The 18254-nt window shown below is 45.3% G+C and overlaps 2 protein-coding genes across 11 annotated transcripts in view; one reads left to right on the forward strand and one right to left on the reverse strand.

The window, feature by feature from the left end:
* PANX1 (pannexin 1) overlaps nucleotides 1–4936 on the forward strand; it is a 51152-nt gene extending 46216 nt beyond the window's left edge. The window contains exons 5-6 of one of the 4 annotated variants that reach the window (XR_016036339.1): nucleotides 172–3508; nucleotides 4714–4936. Coding sequence is in view for 2 of the 4 variants with exons in the window: in XM_088832181.1 (XP_088688307.1) it covers nucleotides 172–251 (80 nt within the window). In the remaining 2 variants the exon portion in view is untranslated. Of the gene's footprint in view, nucleotides 1–171 lie in introns of all 4 variants that reach the window. The other 3 variants (XR_016036340.1, XM_088832181.1, XM_088832182.1) reach the window with 3 other exon arrangements.
* LOC148773929 (ferroxidase HEPHL1-like) overlaps nucleotides 1–18254 on the reverse strand; it is a 237862-nt gene that overhangs the window by 80079 nt on the left and 139529 nt on the right. For 3 of the 7 annotated variants that reach the window (XM_088832176.1, XM_088832173.1, XM_088832174.1), the window contains 2 exons: nucleotides 18131–18230; nucleotides 16570–17564 (listed from right to left, as the gene is read on the reverse strand). The exons of 1 other annotated variant lie outside the window; for it this stretch is intronic. The gene's annotated coding sequence lies outside the window, so the exon portion shown is untranslated. Of the gene's footprint in view, nucleotides 1–16569; nucleotides 18231–18254 lie in introns of those variants that run through there. 3 more of the 7 variants (XM_088832175.1, XM_088832166.1, XM_088832171.1) reach the window with 1 other exon arrangement.

The following is an 18254-nucleotide window of genomic DNA, read 5'->3' on the forward strand; positions in this document are numbered from 1 at the left end:
GTTTATTGAGTTACTGGTCACCCTGACCCATCTTCAGCTGCTCTGCAGTGAAGCTAAGATTAAGTGGATAAGGCAGAAACCAACAGCTAGATTGACAGCAGAGGAGAAGTTAGTGCCAATGGAACCTGCCATGGGATTTCCACCGTAAATGCTCGTTTTCTGTTCTGACAGATTTGAACGTACTCAGTGAAACGAAAATAAGTAATAGAGAGAAGAATGCCCGACAGAGACTTCTGGACACTTCTTGCTGATGATTTTTGTCTGTGAACTTCATATCGGTGACTTTGCCCGGGGATTCGTTTTGGCTGCAGCACCTCTGGCAGGCACCTGGCTGATTGGCAGTAAATGGTTCTCAGCAGAGGTACTGAGCGTGTCTTACTGAGGCCCTGGTGGAAACGATGGTCAGCAAACATTGTGGAGGGTGGTTCATGAACTTCCTACGAGACAACGCGGAAACAAGTCAGCCTCGGCAAATGTCACGAACATCCTCATCAGATGGAAAGTGGCAAGGCTAATCCCAGGAAGAGGAGTAGCACTTTAGTGCCAAACAAAATGCCTTTCTGTGCAGATGGTGCAAAGAGCCTCCGAACTACAGAGAGCAAGGACTTGGGGAGCTTTTTGTTTTGTTTTATGGGATGATAATATCAGGGTATAATTTAATATGAATCTCGTCTGTGTCCCAGTGACTGTTGGAGGAGAAAACATTCACTGACTGACTCTGGACCCATGGGGGCCTCTTCCTGGTGGCGCCTCCACTGGGAGAATTGCTGGCGCTTCCGTTCTCATAACCAGGCTCTGGGCCCTGCCACCTGTTACCCTTGGCCAACCGAGACCCTCTAACCACCATGTGATGCCCTGTGCTACAAAGGGCAGTGGACCCAAGTGCTGCTCTGCTGAGAACTGTGTTAATGAGGTAGAGCTGAAAGGATGTTTAATTGTTGACTTTCATGCAGGAAGGAAGGCTTCTTCCTGTGGGGAAAGCAAACATACAGAACAAGTTAAAGTGACTACTTTAGAAGAGGTTGTCTGCAGGGCATTCCTCTGTTATCAAAAGCATTTGAGACAGGATGTTACTGAGGCACATTCACAGAACACAGAAGGCTTAAGGTGAGGGGCATTTTTCACCTATTAGGATCAGAATGTGCAAATGACATTTGCCATGTGCGCATTGACACGTGCTCAGAGCCACAACAATTTCAGATCTTATTTATATTTAAAAAGGTCTTTGAAAATTCATTTAATTTTAGAATTGTATGATACCAGAATTGAGGCCATTTGGGAAGAATATTCTAGCATTAATGAGGAATTATAGAATAAATGTTACAAATAGGTATATCATGTATGAGCCAAGCATTATTTCGTAAACATTCAAGGCTGACTGGGAATATCAAAAACCTTTTCCCAATTCCAGTCATGTAAATAGATCCCAACTACGTTTACATTTTATGCAAAATTCTTAAAAAGGACATCTTTGGACCTTCCTGTTTTTAATCTTGGAAAGTTAAAATTAGTACATTGCTACTGAATAATCCTCAGGAGTCTCAGAGTTTATGTGTGGCTCTTAGGGACAGTTGTTTACCTGATCTAATTACATAAGCTGCTCTCTACCTTTCAGAATATTCGCAGAAGTGGATTTTATTTGTGCTTCTGCAATGGTTTCTGAGATGGAAAGCTAATAATAAATATCCAGGATGCAATCAGTGTTTTAAATTATTCTTTCTGCATAATATTTATTACCCTTAAATAATAGTGTGACTTACTGGGGGCGGGAGGAGAAGGGGACGACAGAGAATGAGATGGCTGGATGGCATCACCGACTCAATGGACATGAGTTTGAGTGAACTCCGTGAGTTGGTGATGGACAGGGAGGTCTGGCGTGCTGTGGTTCATGGGGTCGCAAAGAGTTGGACACGACTGAGCGACAGGACTGAACTGAACTGAAGTCATCGATTTTGCTACTTTTTATATCACTATATCAGATGTTTTATTGTAGTTCCCTCCACCTGTTTGTGTAATTTGAAAATTTTCTGAAATATAGTTTTCTATGACTTGATTTTTTTCCCCCAAAGCCTCAGATTCTTTACAGACTGCCCCTAATTTATAGTTTGAAGTGGATATGTTATTTTAGGAGATCAGGAACTCTCTCAGCCCTGTCGCATGTAATTCTTTAAGTAAACCCCTTAACGTCTGTGCATCCCCCCATCCCTACTGTCTGAGTTCCAACAGCATCTGTGATGTCCCAGAGGTCAGCCAGTGACTGGCTGCGTGGATTTGAATAAGGCCGGTGCCCACCTACAAGGAATTCAGAGACTAGTAAAAGGCAGTGCAGACAGAGGCAGGTACCAACAGGAAAGGCAATAACCACAGTGAAGGTCCTTCCAGAGTACTCCCAGTAAACTCTGTGTTCTTGGGGAGCACAATACTGTTTTTCTCTTTCCCATCATTTCTAGCTGATAGTTTTGAGGGTCTAGTTATTGCTTTTCCCGGAAGTTCTTTAGCCACGTGTCCCCCAAGTTGAAGCTTGAACCAAACAGTAATACACAGAGTGATTTTGAACAGAAAGAGCTCCAATCGCTCTTTGTACCTTACCTTGCAGGACATGGGGAACACAAGCCTGGGGGTACGTGATGCTGTCCGTGAACAATCATGGTGATAAGAAGCTAATGGGGACATCTGCCCATACATTCTGACTTGAGGAAAAGCGTTATTAGGAAGGTTAACTTCTCCATCCACTGCTGGCTTAGGTGAGGACCTTTGAGCCTTGATTTACAAAAGGGGGCAAACAGATCCTAAATGACCACTGCCGGCAGCAGCTAACTTTGTTTCCGGCCAGTGTCTTCCTAATAAACCACCACACGTCTTCTAACCCAGGCTTGTAGCACCAGTGTTCTGTGTGGGGTCTGACCAACCATTCTCACAGCAGTGTCCGGCTCCTCCTTTAATTTTACCAAATGACAGGCAGACACGCTCTTAAGACAGAGGCTCTTAAACTTTTAGGAGGTTACAGACCCTCTTGTAAATATATTTTCTAAAGCTAGGGACCCTCTCCTCAGACACACACACAACACTAACTACCCTTCAGGAATCTTTGTGGTCCATACACCCCAGGTTAAGAAGCTGGGCTCTAATGACTGGGGACCAAACCTCATGGCAGGGAGATTCCCGTAGCCCTTGTGGAAATCCGCCACTCCCAACAGTAAGTCTCAGCTGCTTGTTTACTGATTAGTGTTTGCACACTTAGAATGAGCTGTCCTCTTGAGTAACTGACATCATTTCCTCAAGCCAGACTGAAAGAGTCCATTAAGGGAGTGGGGGGCGGGCAGTAGCCTGGCCTGATCAGGGGCCCGCCCGGACCACATCCGCTCAGCCTCCAGACCATGGCATTGACCCCTGCAGCCAGCCTTGCTGGGCCGGGGGAGGGTGGGCATACCCCTGACTCGCACGATGCTTTGTCCTGCTTTGTAAGTGTCCTGGGAGAAGTGGAGAAATGCCCCACATCGTATGGCAGGTCCTGTTGGGTGTTCGTGTTTCTTTTGTGGCGGCTTCCTGTTCTGAGCACCCTCTCCTTTGCAAGGATGAGCTAAGCTGGGGCGGCGGCGGGGCGCTGCAGGCAGTGACCCTGTGAGAACTGTTCAGCGCTTAGCGCTGGGTTGTTGCACAGCTTTTAAAACGCGCGTGTGTTGGTTTCTTTCGCTTATTTCCAAGATAAGTCGAAGATCTAGGCGGGTGGGAGTTGCACACCCATTGTCATATCACAAGTTCCAGGAGAACGGTGACTGGTGTGGACTAGGCATTCTGTAAATACTTGAACAAAAGACCACACCGTTACAAAAAATCCTAGTTTGTGGACAACTGTTAATTTGATTTTAAAAGGCAAATGGTCCTCTGCAGGTCAGGGGAGGGGAGGTTTATTTAGCCTCTTGCTGGAGAAAGGACCCATTCTGCAAATGGATAGATTTCTGCATGTAAGTAGTGAGAGTTCTTAGCTTTTTATTTTGGAGTGAATTGCGATCCTTTCCATGTTCAATACAAGTTTTCAGTGTTGCCTCCCAGTGGTTAGGGCAATTGAAGTTACAAAGGTCTCCGTAATTTCCCAGAATAGTTTGAAAAGGGATGTTGACTGAAACGTGCAATTCTGAGTAATTTCATCTGAGGGTACTAGGATGAAATGGTTCCTCCTGGGCAGTCATTGGCATTTTTGTCCTGTTTTTCACAAGTAAAGTAAAGCCTTTGAAAAAGTTTGCAAAGATGACATTGTGTCATTTATGGAGTGTAATACATGCTTATCCGTGATTGGTTTGTCCTGCCTGCTTTAGATGAAATGTATTGTGTTTGGGGGTTCTCTTTTGCTGTAAGAATACTTGTCTCTTAAAGCATGTGTTTTGATCAGTCATTGTTCCTGAAAGTTGTAAAAGTTTCTTATGCCTTGAACGCTTTCTCTGTGCCTCATCAGAAGAGGAAAAAAGAATTCTGTAATGTCCCAAGGGTTTTCTACAAAAACTGAAGCCATCAGCTCCTCTTTAACAAGTTGGCTTTTTTTAAAAGCACAGTAATGACAATTCAATGATATTCTATAAAGTGGTGCTCTGGGGATAATTTACGTTCTTTTTAATGACTACAGTTCTTCAGACTTTTTAAAGAAAAATTTGTGTTTGTTTTTTTTTCTTTCTTTCCATGTCATTTGGTAAGAATGATTTGGTTTCTATTCCACAGAGATTGAAGGACGGGAACAAATTACAGTCTTAGAAAATGACTGTTAAAAACCAAGAGCCTTGAAAACTCTGCATTTGGGTGGTTATCACCATTCCATTTCATATTTCCACATAAGCCACCTGTCCACGCCCTCCTTCTGACCATGCTGATATTTAAGGAGAGTTGAGAGGCTGAACACCAAGGCTGCTGTATCTATACGTAAAAGTGAAATGGTGTTTTTGTTCTGCAGTGTTGTGTCTACCTTAAATAAAACTTCTTTGCTAATGAAAAATGTGCCTTAATGTTTCTTGTCTTCTCTTCAGGGAAGATGTGGCAGAAGATGAGTCCCGAAATGTCTTGAGGCCTTTTCCTCTGCTGGATACCTGAGATTCAGTAGGCTTCATGGCACACACAAAAATCCAGCTAGCTGGCAGTAGCTAAAGGAAAAAAGTCCTTGACTAAGGGCCCACAGAGTCTGGAATTTCTGAAGCAGAGATCACATGCTGTCTGATTGGGAGCTGCGTGCCTGGGCTTGGAGAGGGAGGGATGGGGGCTTCGTGCTGCTAAACACAGGTCTGCCTGCCTTCCTCTCCCAAGAAGGGGACTCTCTTGTCCAATGGTCAATTAGCACCGTTGACTGTTGTGGGTAATAAATCAGCTGCCTGAAATCTTAATACAGTGCCTGCCCCATGGTGAGGTCTGTAAGGTCTGTAACTGCTAGCTGTAACTGTCATCAGCTCCTCCTGCAGCCCCTAGGAGGGTACCCCCAGGGAGCTTGGAGGTTATGTTAGTCTGCTGTTCCATAACATTTTACTACAACCATTGCAGCTTAAAGCAACACATATTATTATCTGGCTATTATAATAATAACATATTAAACCCAGTTTTCTGGGTTAGGCATCTGAACATGACTGAGCTGAGTTCCCTGCCCAGGGTCGGCAACGCTGCAATCAAGGTGTGGATTGCACCTGTGTTCTAATCCAGAGGCTCTACTGCGGAAGGGACTGCTTCCAAGCACCCCCTGCCCCGAGTTGTTGACAGATTTCATTTTCTTGGGATTGTATGACTGCCTTTTCATTGGCTGGAAGCCGCTCACAGGTATTGGCCTGTGGGTTTCTCTAGCATGACTGCTTACGTTGTGAAGCCCATAGTGTTACCAGCCCATGCTCACTCTGCTCGCCACAGGATAGGTCAGTGAATCTGAGAGATGAGGGGTTGAGGCAAGAAATATGACTTTATTTGGAAAACCAGCTGACCGAGAAGATGGTGGACGAGCATCTCAAAAGAATCATCTAGTTGGGGTCTGGATGCCAGTTTCTTTTATGGGTCAGAGATGAGGGGAAGGTGAGGAAACGAAGGAAACAAAGCTGTTGATCTTGCAAACGTCTCCTAGAATGTCAAGCCCCAGGCACAGGATGTGCTAGTGTCTTCCTTCCTGCCATCTGCAGGTGGGCAGGGTTCTGAACTAAGGCACTTTAACAGTCAGGCAGAGGGGCAGGGTCCTCTGAAGCAGGCCATCATGTATGATTATAATAACAAAAGCAATGGAAAGCAAGTCAAAGAAACAGTTTCAACATGGAGTCAGAATCAACTTCTCCCTGCACCAATAGGACTCTCTCAACTGGAAAGGGCCCAGTTCCTCTTTTAAGGGTTTTGAAGTCAGGCCACTCAGGGTACTCTCCCTCCTGATGGGCTCAAAATGAACTGCTTTTATCTGCAAAATCCCTTTGCTTTTTCTTTGTCTAGAAGTGAGGCACAGTACAGCCTCACTCGGGGAGATTACACAGGGTGTGAACATCAGGGACTCATGGGGCTGTCTTAGGGTCTGCCCACGGGCAGTTATCCTGAGTCGCAGCGTCTCTGCCTCTGACCCTGTGGTGTAGCATCCTCCAGGGGAAGTTATCCTGAATCGCAGCCTCTCTTGACTCCGACCCTGAGGCCTTGCCTCCTCCACATCCGAGTCCCCCTCCAGCCGGAGCGCTGTTCTTCAGGCTCTGGTCTCCTTCCCGGAAGTGCTCTCATGGACTTGCCATGTCTAACGCCCCTTCCACACCCCTGTCAGTGGGTTTCCTGGAAGGCAGACCTCTTATGCCAACCCTCCCCACACACCCCCATCACCACTTTTAAATCCCTTCGTCCCTCCTTGGATTTCAGTGTAAGGAGCAAACTTTAGGGGCCACTTCCCAGCCACTGTCTCAGGCTCATCCTACCATCCCTCCTCTTTTTGATGTGGTCACATGTATCGTTCTTTCAAGGCCTCTCTGCTTTCTCAGTGAAAGGTTGCTGAACCACACAAAGACGCCAGGATTCTTGGCCTCCGGAGGAGAAGAATTCAATCCAGGGCCAGAGACGAGGCTTGATGGCTCAGAGCTTTTGTGTAATAAAGTTTTATTAAAGTATAAAAGAGAGAAAGCTTCTGACATAGACATCAGAAGGGGACAGAAAGAGTGCCCCCTTGCTAGTTTCTAGCAAGGAGTTATATACGTATTAGCAAGCTGCTAATTAAAGAAAAGAAACACCTCAAAGCTGAGAGAGTTGCACCAGGTACCTCACCCACAACATGCATTTTGACATAGCATGGCACAAGGTGAGTCATGCCTGGCCATAAAACAACTGACAAGAATCTTAAAGAAAGGCAGATTTCCAAGCAAATACATAGTCTTTTGACACATTAACATAGTTTAAGGAAGACATTTCCATGAGAAAAACGCATTGGTAAGTGCTAGATTTGAGATCAAGTTCAGGCAGAACCAGGTATTGTCATGACAACACAGAATTATAAAACAAAAAAGGAATAAAAAAAAGTCCACCAATCGCAGTTTTATTTTCTCCTGCACTTGGGCACCTCTCACCTGCCTGCAGAGGGTATTAACACTCTTGAGTATGTATATGACTTTTTGTGTTGCATAAGCATGAATGGGGTTACCCAACTTTCACTCTTAATAAATGATCTGAGAAACCAGAAATAAAATAAGAGCGGAGATCTCTGAATCGGGAGGCACCTAACAAGTCAAGAGTCTTCGGAATAGTGTTTTATGTAGTGGTATCTGAGCCAATAATGAAACTTGTAACAGTAGTGGCCTGGATTCTTCAAAAAAATGATAATAATCCTGGCTATAAAATCTGTCTCGTCTCCTGGGAGGCCTTACCACACCTCATCACTGAACCTGGCTTTTTTTCCCTCAGGCTTTCCTAGGTGTTCTTGCTCATTTTTCATGTGAAATCTAGAATCAGTTTATCCTGAAAATCAGTCTGAATGGCTGTTAATTAGGATTGCATTAGATGTTAGACTAATGAGAAGTGACATTTATGTGATATTCAATCTGATCATGAAGAACACTGTGTGTCTTCACGATGACCCAAGCGCTTGCATGTGTGTCGTTTCCTCCAGACGGCGTTGAAGTTTCCTTTCTGTTCCCTCTGGAAACACTGGGCATCTACACTGGAGATGCGGCGTGAACACAGCAGACACAAATTCCTGCCCTCGGGCTTTTGGTTACCTGAGATCATGAAGTTATTCCCCTGTGTCATCTACTGGTTTTTCTTTCCTTTCCCCTTAGGTTCACTATTCACTTGGAACTGACTTTTGTTGGACTGACTTTATTCCATCTAGATGGGCAGTTAATTAAGCTGCATTTGCTTAAAGTCGACTTGCCTGCTCACTGGTACTGAGTCAGTGAGGGAACGGATGAAAGTCACTTAGTCGTGTCCGACTCTTGTCAGCCACCCGGACTGGACACTCCATGGAATTCTCTGGGCCAGAAGCCTGGACTGGGTAGCCTATCCCTTCTCTAGCGGATCTTCCCAAGCCAGGAATCGAACTGGGGTCTCCTACATGGCACGCAGATTCTTAACCATCTGAGCTAGCAGGGAAGTCACTGGTACTAGTAGTGTAATAAAGCAAGCGCTCATGTATGGGTAGAACTAGACATATCTCAAAGACAGGATCAACTTCATTTTTCTTCAGTTCATGTCTGGAGCTGGTGGAAGGAAGGAGCCAAGAATGGAATCGTTGTTTGGGCCTGAGAAACAGTAAGCGGTGACTACTTCGGGGGAGGGGCAGGGGGGCACCTGGAGGAACAGAGTAGAGGCGAAAAGTCATGTCTGTGGGCCGTGCTGACACTGAGGCAGCTCTTAGACTTCAGAATGAAGATGGGAGATAGGCAGGTGGAGATGAAAGTATCAAGTTATATCTCTGAGCACCATTCCCTTTACAAAATTACTTATCTGAAAGCAGAAAAGTATTAAGATCCTCCATGTAGTCAAAAATCTGTGTACACTTTACAGTCAGCCCTCTATAACCTCGGTTTAACTTCTGTGGATTCAAAAACCATGGGACATGTCATAGTATGTGTTTATTGAAAAAAAATACAGGTGTAAGTGAACCTGTGCAGTTCAAATCAGTGTTGTCTGAGGGTACCTGTGTGTGTAACGAATTTTGTTTATCCACTGCCCATTGATGAACGTTTGGGGTGCATCTCCCTTTTGTCTGTTGTGAACAGTGCTGCTATGAATGCTGATGTCCAAGTATCTGTTGGAATCCCTACTGGCAATTCTTTTGGGTTTAGACCTAGGAGTAGTTTTCCCAGCTCATATGTCAATTTTAACTTTTTGAGGAATGTGTGAACTGTTTCCACAGTGGCCACATCATCTTCCATTCTCTCCAGCAAGACACAGGGCTCCAGGGTCTCCACGTTCTCCCACCACCTGTTAATCCAGTGCACTCTTATTATATTGCTGTTTCTGATCTTTACACTGAAGCTATCTTAGATGTGAGATAGTTTCTCACTGTGGTTTTAACTTACATTTCTCTCATGACAAATCACATTAAGTACCGTTTCATGACCTTACTATAATCTACATGCAATAAAACTTAATTTAAGGGTATAGTTTTATTATGTCTGACAGATAAATACACCGATGTACGGCCACCACAGGCAAGATACAGAATGTTTCCATCACCACAGATCTTCTCTTGTCCTTTTCCTAGCCACTGAGATCAACACCAGGCAGCCAGTGATTTGCTGGTTTCGAGAGATTAGATCTATTGTCTAGGATTTCATAAAAACCGGATCATGTGTTTGCATTTGTGTCTGACTACTTTTGTTTGGCATAATAGGTTTTCTGTTGTTGCTTTTGGTTTGTTTTTAAATTTCTTTAATTTATTTCTAATAACGCTCAGCTCTGCCTGAAAAGGAAATGTCCCCATTTTTTATAACATTTATCAGAAATATAGGGATGCTGTTTTATTGTTTATGCTGTCTGTGGCATTCGTAGTTTTAAATTTTTTTATTTGGCTACTCTGGGTCTCAGTTGTGGTATGCGGGATACAGTTCCCTGACTACGACTCAAATCTGGGCTCCCTGCTTTGCGAGCGCAGAGTCGTAGCACCAGGACCACCTATTTGTTTTCTCTCTCTCTCTTTTTAATTGTGTTGTAGTCATTTTACAATGTTACATTATTCTCTGCTGTACAATGAAGTGAATCATTTATATGTATCCATATATCCACTCCCCTCTGAGCTTCCCACCCACCCCCTCATTCCTGTTCTTTAGGTCAATGGAGAACATCAAGCTGAATTCCGGATGCTACACGGCCGCTTTCCGCTAGCTATCTGTTTTAGAGACCTGAGGATTATTAGAAATAAATAAAGGAAATTTAAAAACAAACAAAAAGCAGCAACAGGGAACATATATCCCAGCAGCGTATACATGTCGATGCTAGTTTCTCAGGCTGTCCGCTCCTCTCCTTCCCTTGCTGTGTCCTCAAGTTCATTCTCTGTGTCTCTGCCTCTATTGAACTCTGGAGATGAGGTCATCAGTACCATTTTTCTATACACGCTGTGCTTAGTTGCTCAATCCTGTTCATTCTGTAGCCTGCAAGGCTCCTCTGGCAATGACTGTATCCTTCAGGCTCCTCTGCCAAAGGGGATTTTCCACACAAGTATACTAGAGTGGGTTGCCATGCCCTTTTCCAGGGTATCTTCCCAAACCAGGGATCAAACTCAGGTTTCCCACATTGCAGGCAGATTCTTTACCGTCTGAGCCACAAGGGAAGCCCAACAATACTGGAATGGTTAGCTTATCCTTTCTTAGGGGATACTGCCAACCCAGGAATTGAACCGGGGTCTCTTGTACTACAGGAGAATTCTTTACCAGCTGTGCTACCATGATGCCTATATAGATAGATAGATTGATAGATAGGTATAGCTTCGTATATACAAATATATATATCTATACATATATATAGATACACACATATATATATACGAATATACAATATTTTTCTGTCTCATTTCGCTTTATGACTGACTGTCCATCCACATCTCTTCAGAGGACCCACTTTCATTTCTTTAATGGCTACGTAATATTACACTGTATATATGTAGCACATTTCCTTACCCATTTCTCTGTTGATGGACATTTAGGTTGATTCCATGTCCTGCTGCTGCTGCTGCTAAGTTACTTCAGTCATGTCCGATTTTGTGCAACCTCATAGATGGCAGCCCACCAGTCTCCTCTGACCCTGGGATTCTCCAGGCAAGAATACTGGAGTGGGTTCCTATTTCCTTCTCCAACGCATGAAAGTGAAAAGTGAAAGTGAAGCCGTTCAGTCGTGGCTGACTCTTCCTGACCCCATGGACTGTAATCTACCAGGCTCCTCCGTCCATGGGATGTTCCAGGCAAGAGTACTGGAGTGGGTTGCCATTTCCGTCTCCAGATTCCATGTCCTAGTTATTGTAAATAGGGCCGCAATGAACATGAGCGTACATATGTCTTTTTGAATTATGGTAGTCTCAGCAAACCCAGTGGGATTACTGGGTGGTGTGGTAGTTCTAGTTTCAGTTTTTAAGGAACCTGCATACTGCCCTCCGTAGTGGCTATATCAACTTACCTTCCCACCAACAGTGCAGCAGGGGTCTCTCTTCTCTACACCCTCTCCAGCATTGTTTGTAGATTTTTTGATGATAGGTATTGTGACTGATGTGAGGTAATACCTCATTTGCAGTTTTGATTTGCATTTCTCTTATGACTAACCTAGATAGCATGTTAAAAAGCAGAGACATTACTTTGCCAACAAAGGTCCATCTAGTCAAGGCTATGGTTTTTCCCGTGGTCATGTATGGATATGAGAGTTGGACTGTGAAGAAAGCTGATCGCCGAAGAACTGATGCTTTTGAACTGTGGTGCTGGAGAAGACTCTTGAGAGTCCCTTGGACTGCAAGGAGATCCAACCAGTCTATTCTAAAGGAGATCAGTCCTGGGTGTTCATTGGAAGGACTGATGCTAAAGCTGAAACTCCAGTACTTTGGCCACCTCATGCGACGAGTTGACTCACTGGAAAAGACTCTGATGCTGGGAGGGATTGAGGGTGGGAGAAGGGGACGACAGAGAATGAGATGGCTGGATGGCATCACCGACTTGATGGACATGAGTTTGAGTGAAGTCCGGGAGTTGGTGATGGACAGGGAGGCCTGGCGTGCTGTGATTCATGGGGTTGCAGAGAGTCGGACACGACTGAGCGACTGAACTGAACTGAAGTGAATAGTGATAGAATAGTGAGTGATGTTGAGATTCTGTTGTGTTTGGTATTTCATCCTATGACCTACTTATACAGTGCACAAGTATAATCGGATAGATTCTGATTGCCCCTTGGCGCTCTATAAAGTGATGCTGCTGCTGCTAAGTCACTTCAGTCGTGTCCGACTCTGTGTGACCCCATAGACGGCAGCCCACCAGGCTCCCCTGTCCCTGGGATTCTCCAGGCAAGAACACTGGAGTGGGTTGCCATTTCCTTCTCCAATGTGTGAAAGTGAAAGTGAAGTCGGTCAGTCGTGTCCGACCCTTAGCGACCCCACGGACTGCAGCCTACCAGGCTCCTCCGTCCATGGGATTTTCTAGGCAATAGTACTGGAGTGGCTTGCCATTGCCTTCTCCGCTATAAAGTGATACGCTTAGACAAATGCATATTGACAGGTATCCATGCTAAACGATCACTTCCAGTTCCCCACTCCATGATCTGCTTATCATCTATGTAGCTTTACCTTTCCAAGAATGTCACAGTGGGGTCATACTGGGTGCAGCCTTTGCAACTGGATTCTTTCACTTAGCCATATGCATCTAAGATTTATTCCTGTCTTTCAGGGCTGATGTTTCATCCCTTTCCACTGTTGAGTGTTAGTCTTTGCCTGTACAGAGGAGGGAAATAAATTTCCCTCTCCCCTTCCAGGTATTTGGTTGAGCCCTCCTGCTCCATCACTGAACACAAATTATCAGGAGAAAAACAGAAGTTTAATGAACATGAACACCTTTGGCACAGTGAGGAGATGCCAAGGAATACTGAGTCACTCCCTGAAATGGCTGAAGACTTCACCTTAAATAGCTCTTCAGCTCCAAACAGAAGAAAGACCTTGAGGGGAAGGCAGAGGCCATTTATAGCAGGTTATCATGCAAAGCACAGTAAATAAACAGATGATTGTTCCTCCCTTGAGATGTAATTATCCTTTTCCTAGGTTGAAAGAGGGACACCATTACAAATGGAGATTTCCCTAATAAATGTAAATGTACCTCACAGAAGGGCTACCTCAGTCTTCCCTGGTGAGCTAGCTGCTAAGAATCTGCCTGCTAATGCGGTGGACACAGGTTCTATCCCTGATCCAGGAGGATCCCACATGCCTCAGCGCAGCTGAGCTCACGCACCACAACTACTGAGCCAGTGCTCTAGAGCCGGGGGGCCGCAGCGCCACAACTCCTGAAGCCTCACACCCAGAGCCCATGCTCCGCAACAAGAGCAGAAGCAGCTCTCCACAGCGAGAGAAAGCCCTCTCAAAGCACGGAAGACACAGCATGGCCATAAGGAAATGAATGAATCTTAAAAAAGCATAGGGGGCCACCTCTACTCAGCTTTTATTATTATTATTTTAAATTAATCAAACTAAAATAACTCATGTCAAACAGACATAATTTGGCGTGATGTGTTCTGGTCCCCTTGATATCCGTGTACACCAATTTGCTTGCATATTCATCTACTGAAGGGTATCCTGATCTCTTCAAGTTTGTAGCCATTGTGAATAGAACTGCTGTGCAAAATTGCATCCTCGTTTGCACTTGGACATAGAATTTCAGGGCAACTGCCTAAACACTGAAAGCATGACTGCTGGATCCCAAGGTGAGACCTGTTGAGCTTCGGGGAAAACTGCCAGACTGTCTCTCACGGGGGCTCTCAGGCTTCCCACCGGCAATGAGGAATGGTTCCTGTTGTTCCTCACCCTCCAGCGGTTAGTATTATCTTATATTTGCAGTTCAGCAGTCCTGAGAGGTGTGGTGTGGTACATCACGACTTTAATTTGTAATTCCCTGATTGGACATGATGGTGAGCCTATGTGCTGTTTATTTTTAACAACCAGGGAACTTCTGACATGTGTTGCAAAGTGAGTGAAGTTTGAAGTCATATGCCAAGTGAATCAAGCTAAACAGAAATGGACAAATAATCTATGATTTCACTGTGAGGCGCGCAGATTAGTGCACTACAAACACAAAGCAGAATAAGGCTGCCAGGGCATAAGGGGCGTTGGACCTGTTGGACTCGGACAAGGGCCAGTGGCCGTGCATGATGATGGTGGTGGTCAGGCAGTCAGTCAGTTCAGTCGCGTCTGACTCTTTGTGACCCCATGAATCGCAGCACGCCAGGCCTCCCTGTCCATCACCACCTCCTGGAGTTCACTCAAACTCATGTCCATTGAGTCGGTGATGCCATCTAACCATCTCATCCTCTGACGTCCCCTTCTCCTCCTGCCTTCAATTTTTCCCAACATCAGGGTCTTTTCAGATGAGTCAGCTCTTCGCATCAGGTGGCCAAAAGACTGGAGTTTCAGCTTCAACATCAGTCCTTCCAGTGAACACCCAGGACTGATTTCCTTTAGGATGGATTAGTTGGATCTCCTTGCAGTCCAAGGGACTCTCAAGAGTCTTCTCCCACACCACAGTTCAAAAACATCAGTTTTTCTGCGCTCAGCATGAGACACGGGACACAGCCAACAGCAACACCTTCTCACACAGATTTCCAGTCAGCGCCTGTCAACTTTCTACACCCTTTGTTTCTCTCCTTTGGGTCTGAGAACTCAAGGCCGCATGAAATTGAGGTGTTCTCCTTCTCAGAAAATGGAAACTTGCACACAGCCCCATGCCTCATTGTGCCATCCAAGACTGTCAGCTCCTCTTACTGAAGAGCCATGTGTCACATGTGTCCTACAGAAGTCCTCAAATTAACAACAACAGTGCCAATGAGAAGACCTAGGTTGGGGGAGGGCTGAGCTTAATGAAATTATCACCAGATGCACCAGACTGCCAGCTGCTAAGGTGTGTGGCATCAGCTTCCTACTGGCCTGACATCTTGGAGGTCATGTCCTCAAACTGGTGACAAGACACCTATCACTCTGCCAACATGATCAGTAGGTAGTGAGACCTGGAGGGAAAAGTGGAAGTGGACAGAAGGTGGATCCTGTAGCAAGAGCAGATTCTCCGAGTTGCTGTGCTTGGCACGTGCTATGCTTAGTTGCTCAGTCATGTCCGACTCTTTGCGACCTCATGAACTGTAGCCCTCCAGGCTCCTTATCCATGGGGATTCTCCAGGCAAGAATACCAGAGTGGGGGATCTTCCCAACCCAGGGATCAAACCCACGTCTCCCGCATTGCAGGCAGATTCTTTTACTGACTGAGCTTCCCCAGAAGAGAGATTGTAAATGGAACCGAGTAAAGGTCAGGTTATTTGACCAGAGACCAAGCCCTTGGCCTCTGAAAGCTCTTGAATTTTTATTTGCTTTGCTCTCACTACTGTTTCTTGATTTCCAAGAACTTCAGAAGGTTAGGGGGTAGGGAGAGGAAAGGAGTGAATGATCAAGGCGAATTGGAGTCCTACATCTAAACTACGATCCTGTCAGCTATAAAAAGACACCCAACTCAGGAGACATTCAGAGTTCGAACGTCACTGAAGAAATCTTCATTTGCTTCTTCCATGTTGCATAATGCACTCTCCTTAACTTTCAGTCTCTAAAATCTAAATTAATAGGGACATCTGCTTCTAGCAAATGCAGTCAGTGTTGTCTTGCCACCACCAGTATGCAATCATAAAACCAAAGGAAGAGAAAGAAGAGTAAAAAAGGGACAACACAGTACAGGTTCCAGAAACCAGACCCTTCCCCAAATCACCCCCTCTCCACACCCATCTTGCTTCCTCCCACGTGTCTCTATCTGCTGTCATAATTCAACTGCAAATACACGTGTGTGCTCAGTTGCTTCAGTCATGTCCACCTCAGTGCGTCCCCATGGACCGTAGCCCACCAGGCTCCTCTGTCCATGGGATTTTCCAGGCAAGAATACTGGAGTGGGCTCTCTTGCCCTCCTCCAGGTGATCTTCCTGACCTAGGGATCAAACTTTTATCCCTAGTCTTCTCTGTGTCCTCAATTGGCAGATGGGTTCTATACCACCAGAGTCACCTGGGAAGCACCCTGCTACAAATACACTTAACAGGAAATGCACTCCAGGCCTGTTTGGTCTGTCATCAATCAAAAACCACCAAGATTTGGTCCGAACTGAAAATTTCAAACAATAAAAACTTTGTAAAGACAAACTACACTCAAGGATTCTGTATGCCCCCGACCAGTTCAGCCACAGACGACTCCAAAGAGGAGAGTCTAACTCTTTCTGGGGAGAGGGGTGCCCCATTCTCAGCCTGATGGTCGTTAGGTCCCCCAACATGGCTTCTGCTCTAGGCCAAAGCTGTCCAGTGAAGTGTACTGTGTACTACAAATTCAAGCTCCATATAAAACCTTAAATTTTCTAGTAACCACATTTAAAAACAAAAAGAAGCAGATGAAATTAATTTTCAAATGATATTTTAATCTGGTAAACAAAAAATATTATCATTTCAACATGTGATCAGTATGTCACAAGTCATGGCTGGCATGCAGATAAGTCTGACCTTATTTTGATGACTAAATACATTTCTTTCTAAGACAAAGTGGCACTCCTAGGATGGGAAGCTAAAATGGGAACCCCTTTACCTTGGGAGTAAGCCTGTCAGGTAAAATACAAGACATCTACTTAAATTTGGTTTTCAGTGAATAATTTTTTAGTATAAGTACATCCCAAGGATTGCAGGAGATGGACTTCTACTAAAAAAAAAAGTTTTCATCGTTTCCCTAAAATTCAAATTTAACTGGGATTCCTGTATATCTGTTTGATAAATCCAGCCACCTAAAAGGCATGATTAGAACGGATTCCTTCTTTAGCTAAAAGAGAGTACATCAGTGGTGAGAGAACACAGCTCTCTCCCATCAGGGCCAGAGTTCCGATCACGGGAGGATGACGCATCATCAGGTGGCCAGTAGAGTTCAGAAGTGTAAAGCTGTGTCTTCCTTGGCCCGGCACAGACCACAAGGTGCTGCTGCTGCTGCTAAGTCAGTTCAGTCGTGTCCGACTCTGTGTGACCCCATAGACAGCAGCCCACCAGGCTCCCCCTTCCCTGGGATTCTCCAGGCAAGAACCCTGCAGTGGGTTGCCATTTCCTTCTCCGATGTGTGAAAGTGAAAAGTGAAAGTGAAGTCGCTCAGCCATGTCCGACCCTTAGCGACCCCACGGACTGCAGCCTACCAGGCTCCTCCACCCATGGGATTTTCTAGGCAAGAGTACTGGAGTGACCCACAAAAGAGGAGGAGATAAAGGCAGGAGAGATGAAGGCAGAGGGAGAAAACGTGGCCAGTTCAGGAAGCAGCAGCAGGTGATGGTGCCCAGGAGGCCACAGGCCAGCCTGCTGGGGTGCCTCACAGTTCCAGGTGTGAAGCAGTCTTCCCAGGGTCCAGTGGTGATCACACCTGCAGCAAGGGGCACAGCTAAGCAGCAGGGGGTCACTGAAGCCCAGTGGCTACTCTGCTCCACCCTTGTTTCTTTTTCATGAAGTTACAAAAATATCCGTACATCCTGTACTCCCGTGAACCTTGTGCAAGACCTTGATCTTAACGCGGCACCTGCCCCTTTCCAACCTGCTGTAGGATTTTCTTTACCAATAAAATTGGCCTTTATTTTTACTTTATGTACTAAGAACTCTCACAATGGGTGACGAGAGAGAAGTATCATGTCCAGCTTATTAGATATTCCTTAGTGTCTTTCATGTGAGAGGGTGAAACATGCCCCCCAAATTCCTAAAATTCCAAAACAGTAGCACCTGGTTAAAGCTAAGGGGCACGGTGCTCCCAGAACCTTGGGGAAGATGTGTTTCAGGTTGATTTAGTGTTGAGCATGTATAAGGCTTGGAGGAATGACTCAGAGTGTCTCATACAGTAGATCAGGGTGGACCTTGAGAATCTCCATTTTTAACCACTTCTCAGGTGATGCTAACACTGCTGGTCCAGTGATGACCCTTTGAGAACCACTGACTTACACAAGGAGAGAGCTTCCACAGAAACTGAAACAGCACTTTTGGAGACACTTCCTCTCTTCTATTCTGAGAGCTTCCTCACACGGAAAACCCAGATGCCAACCTGAAAATGAGCAGAGTACACAAC

Source organism: Moschus berezovskii, chromosome 25 (assembly GCF_049115385.1).
Source record: "Moschus berezovskii isolate FMDL1 chromosome 25, NW_MosBer_1.0, whole genome shotgun sequence".
Classification (NCBI taxonomy): Eukaryota; Metazoa; Chordata; class Mammalia; order Artiodactyla; family Moschidae; genus Moschus; species Moschus berezovskii.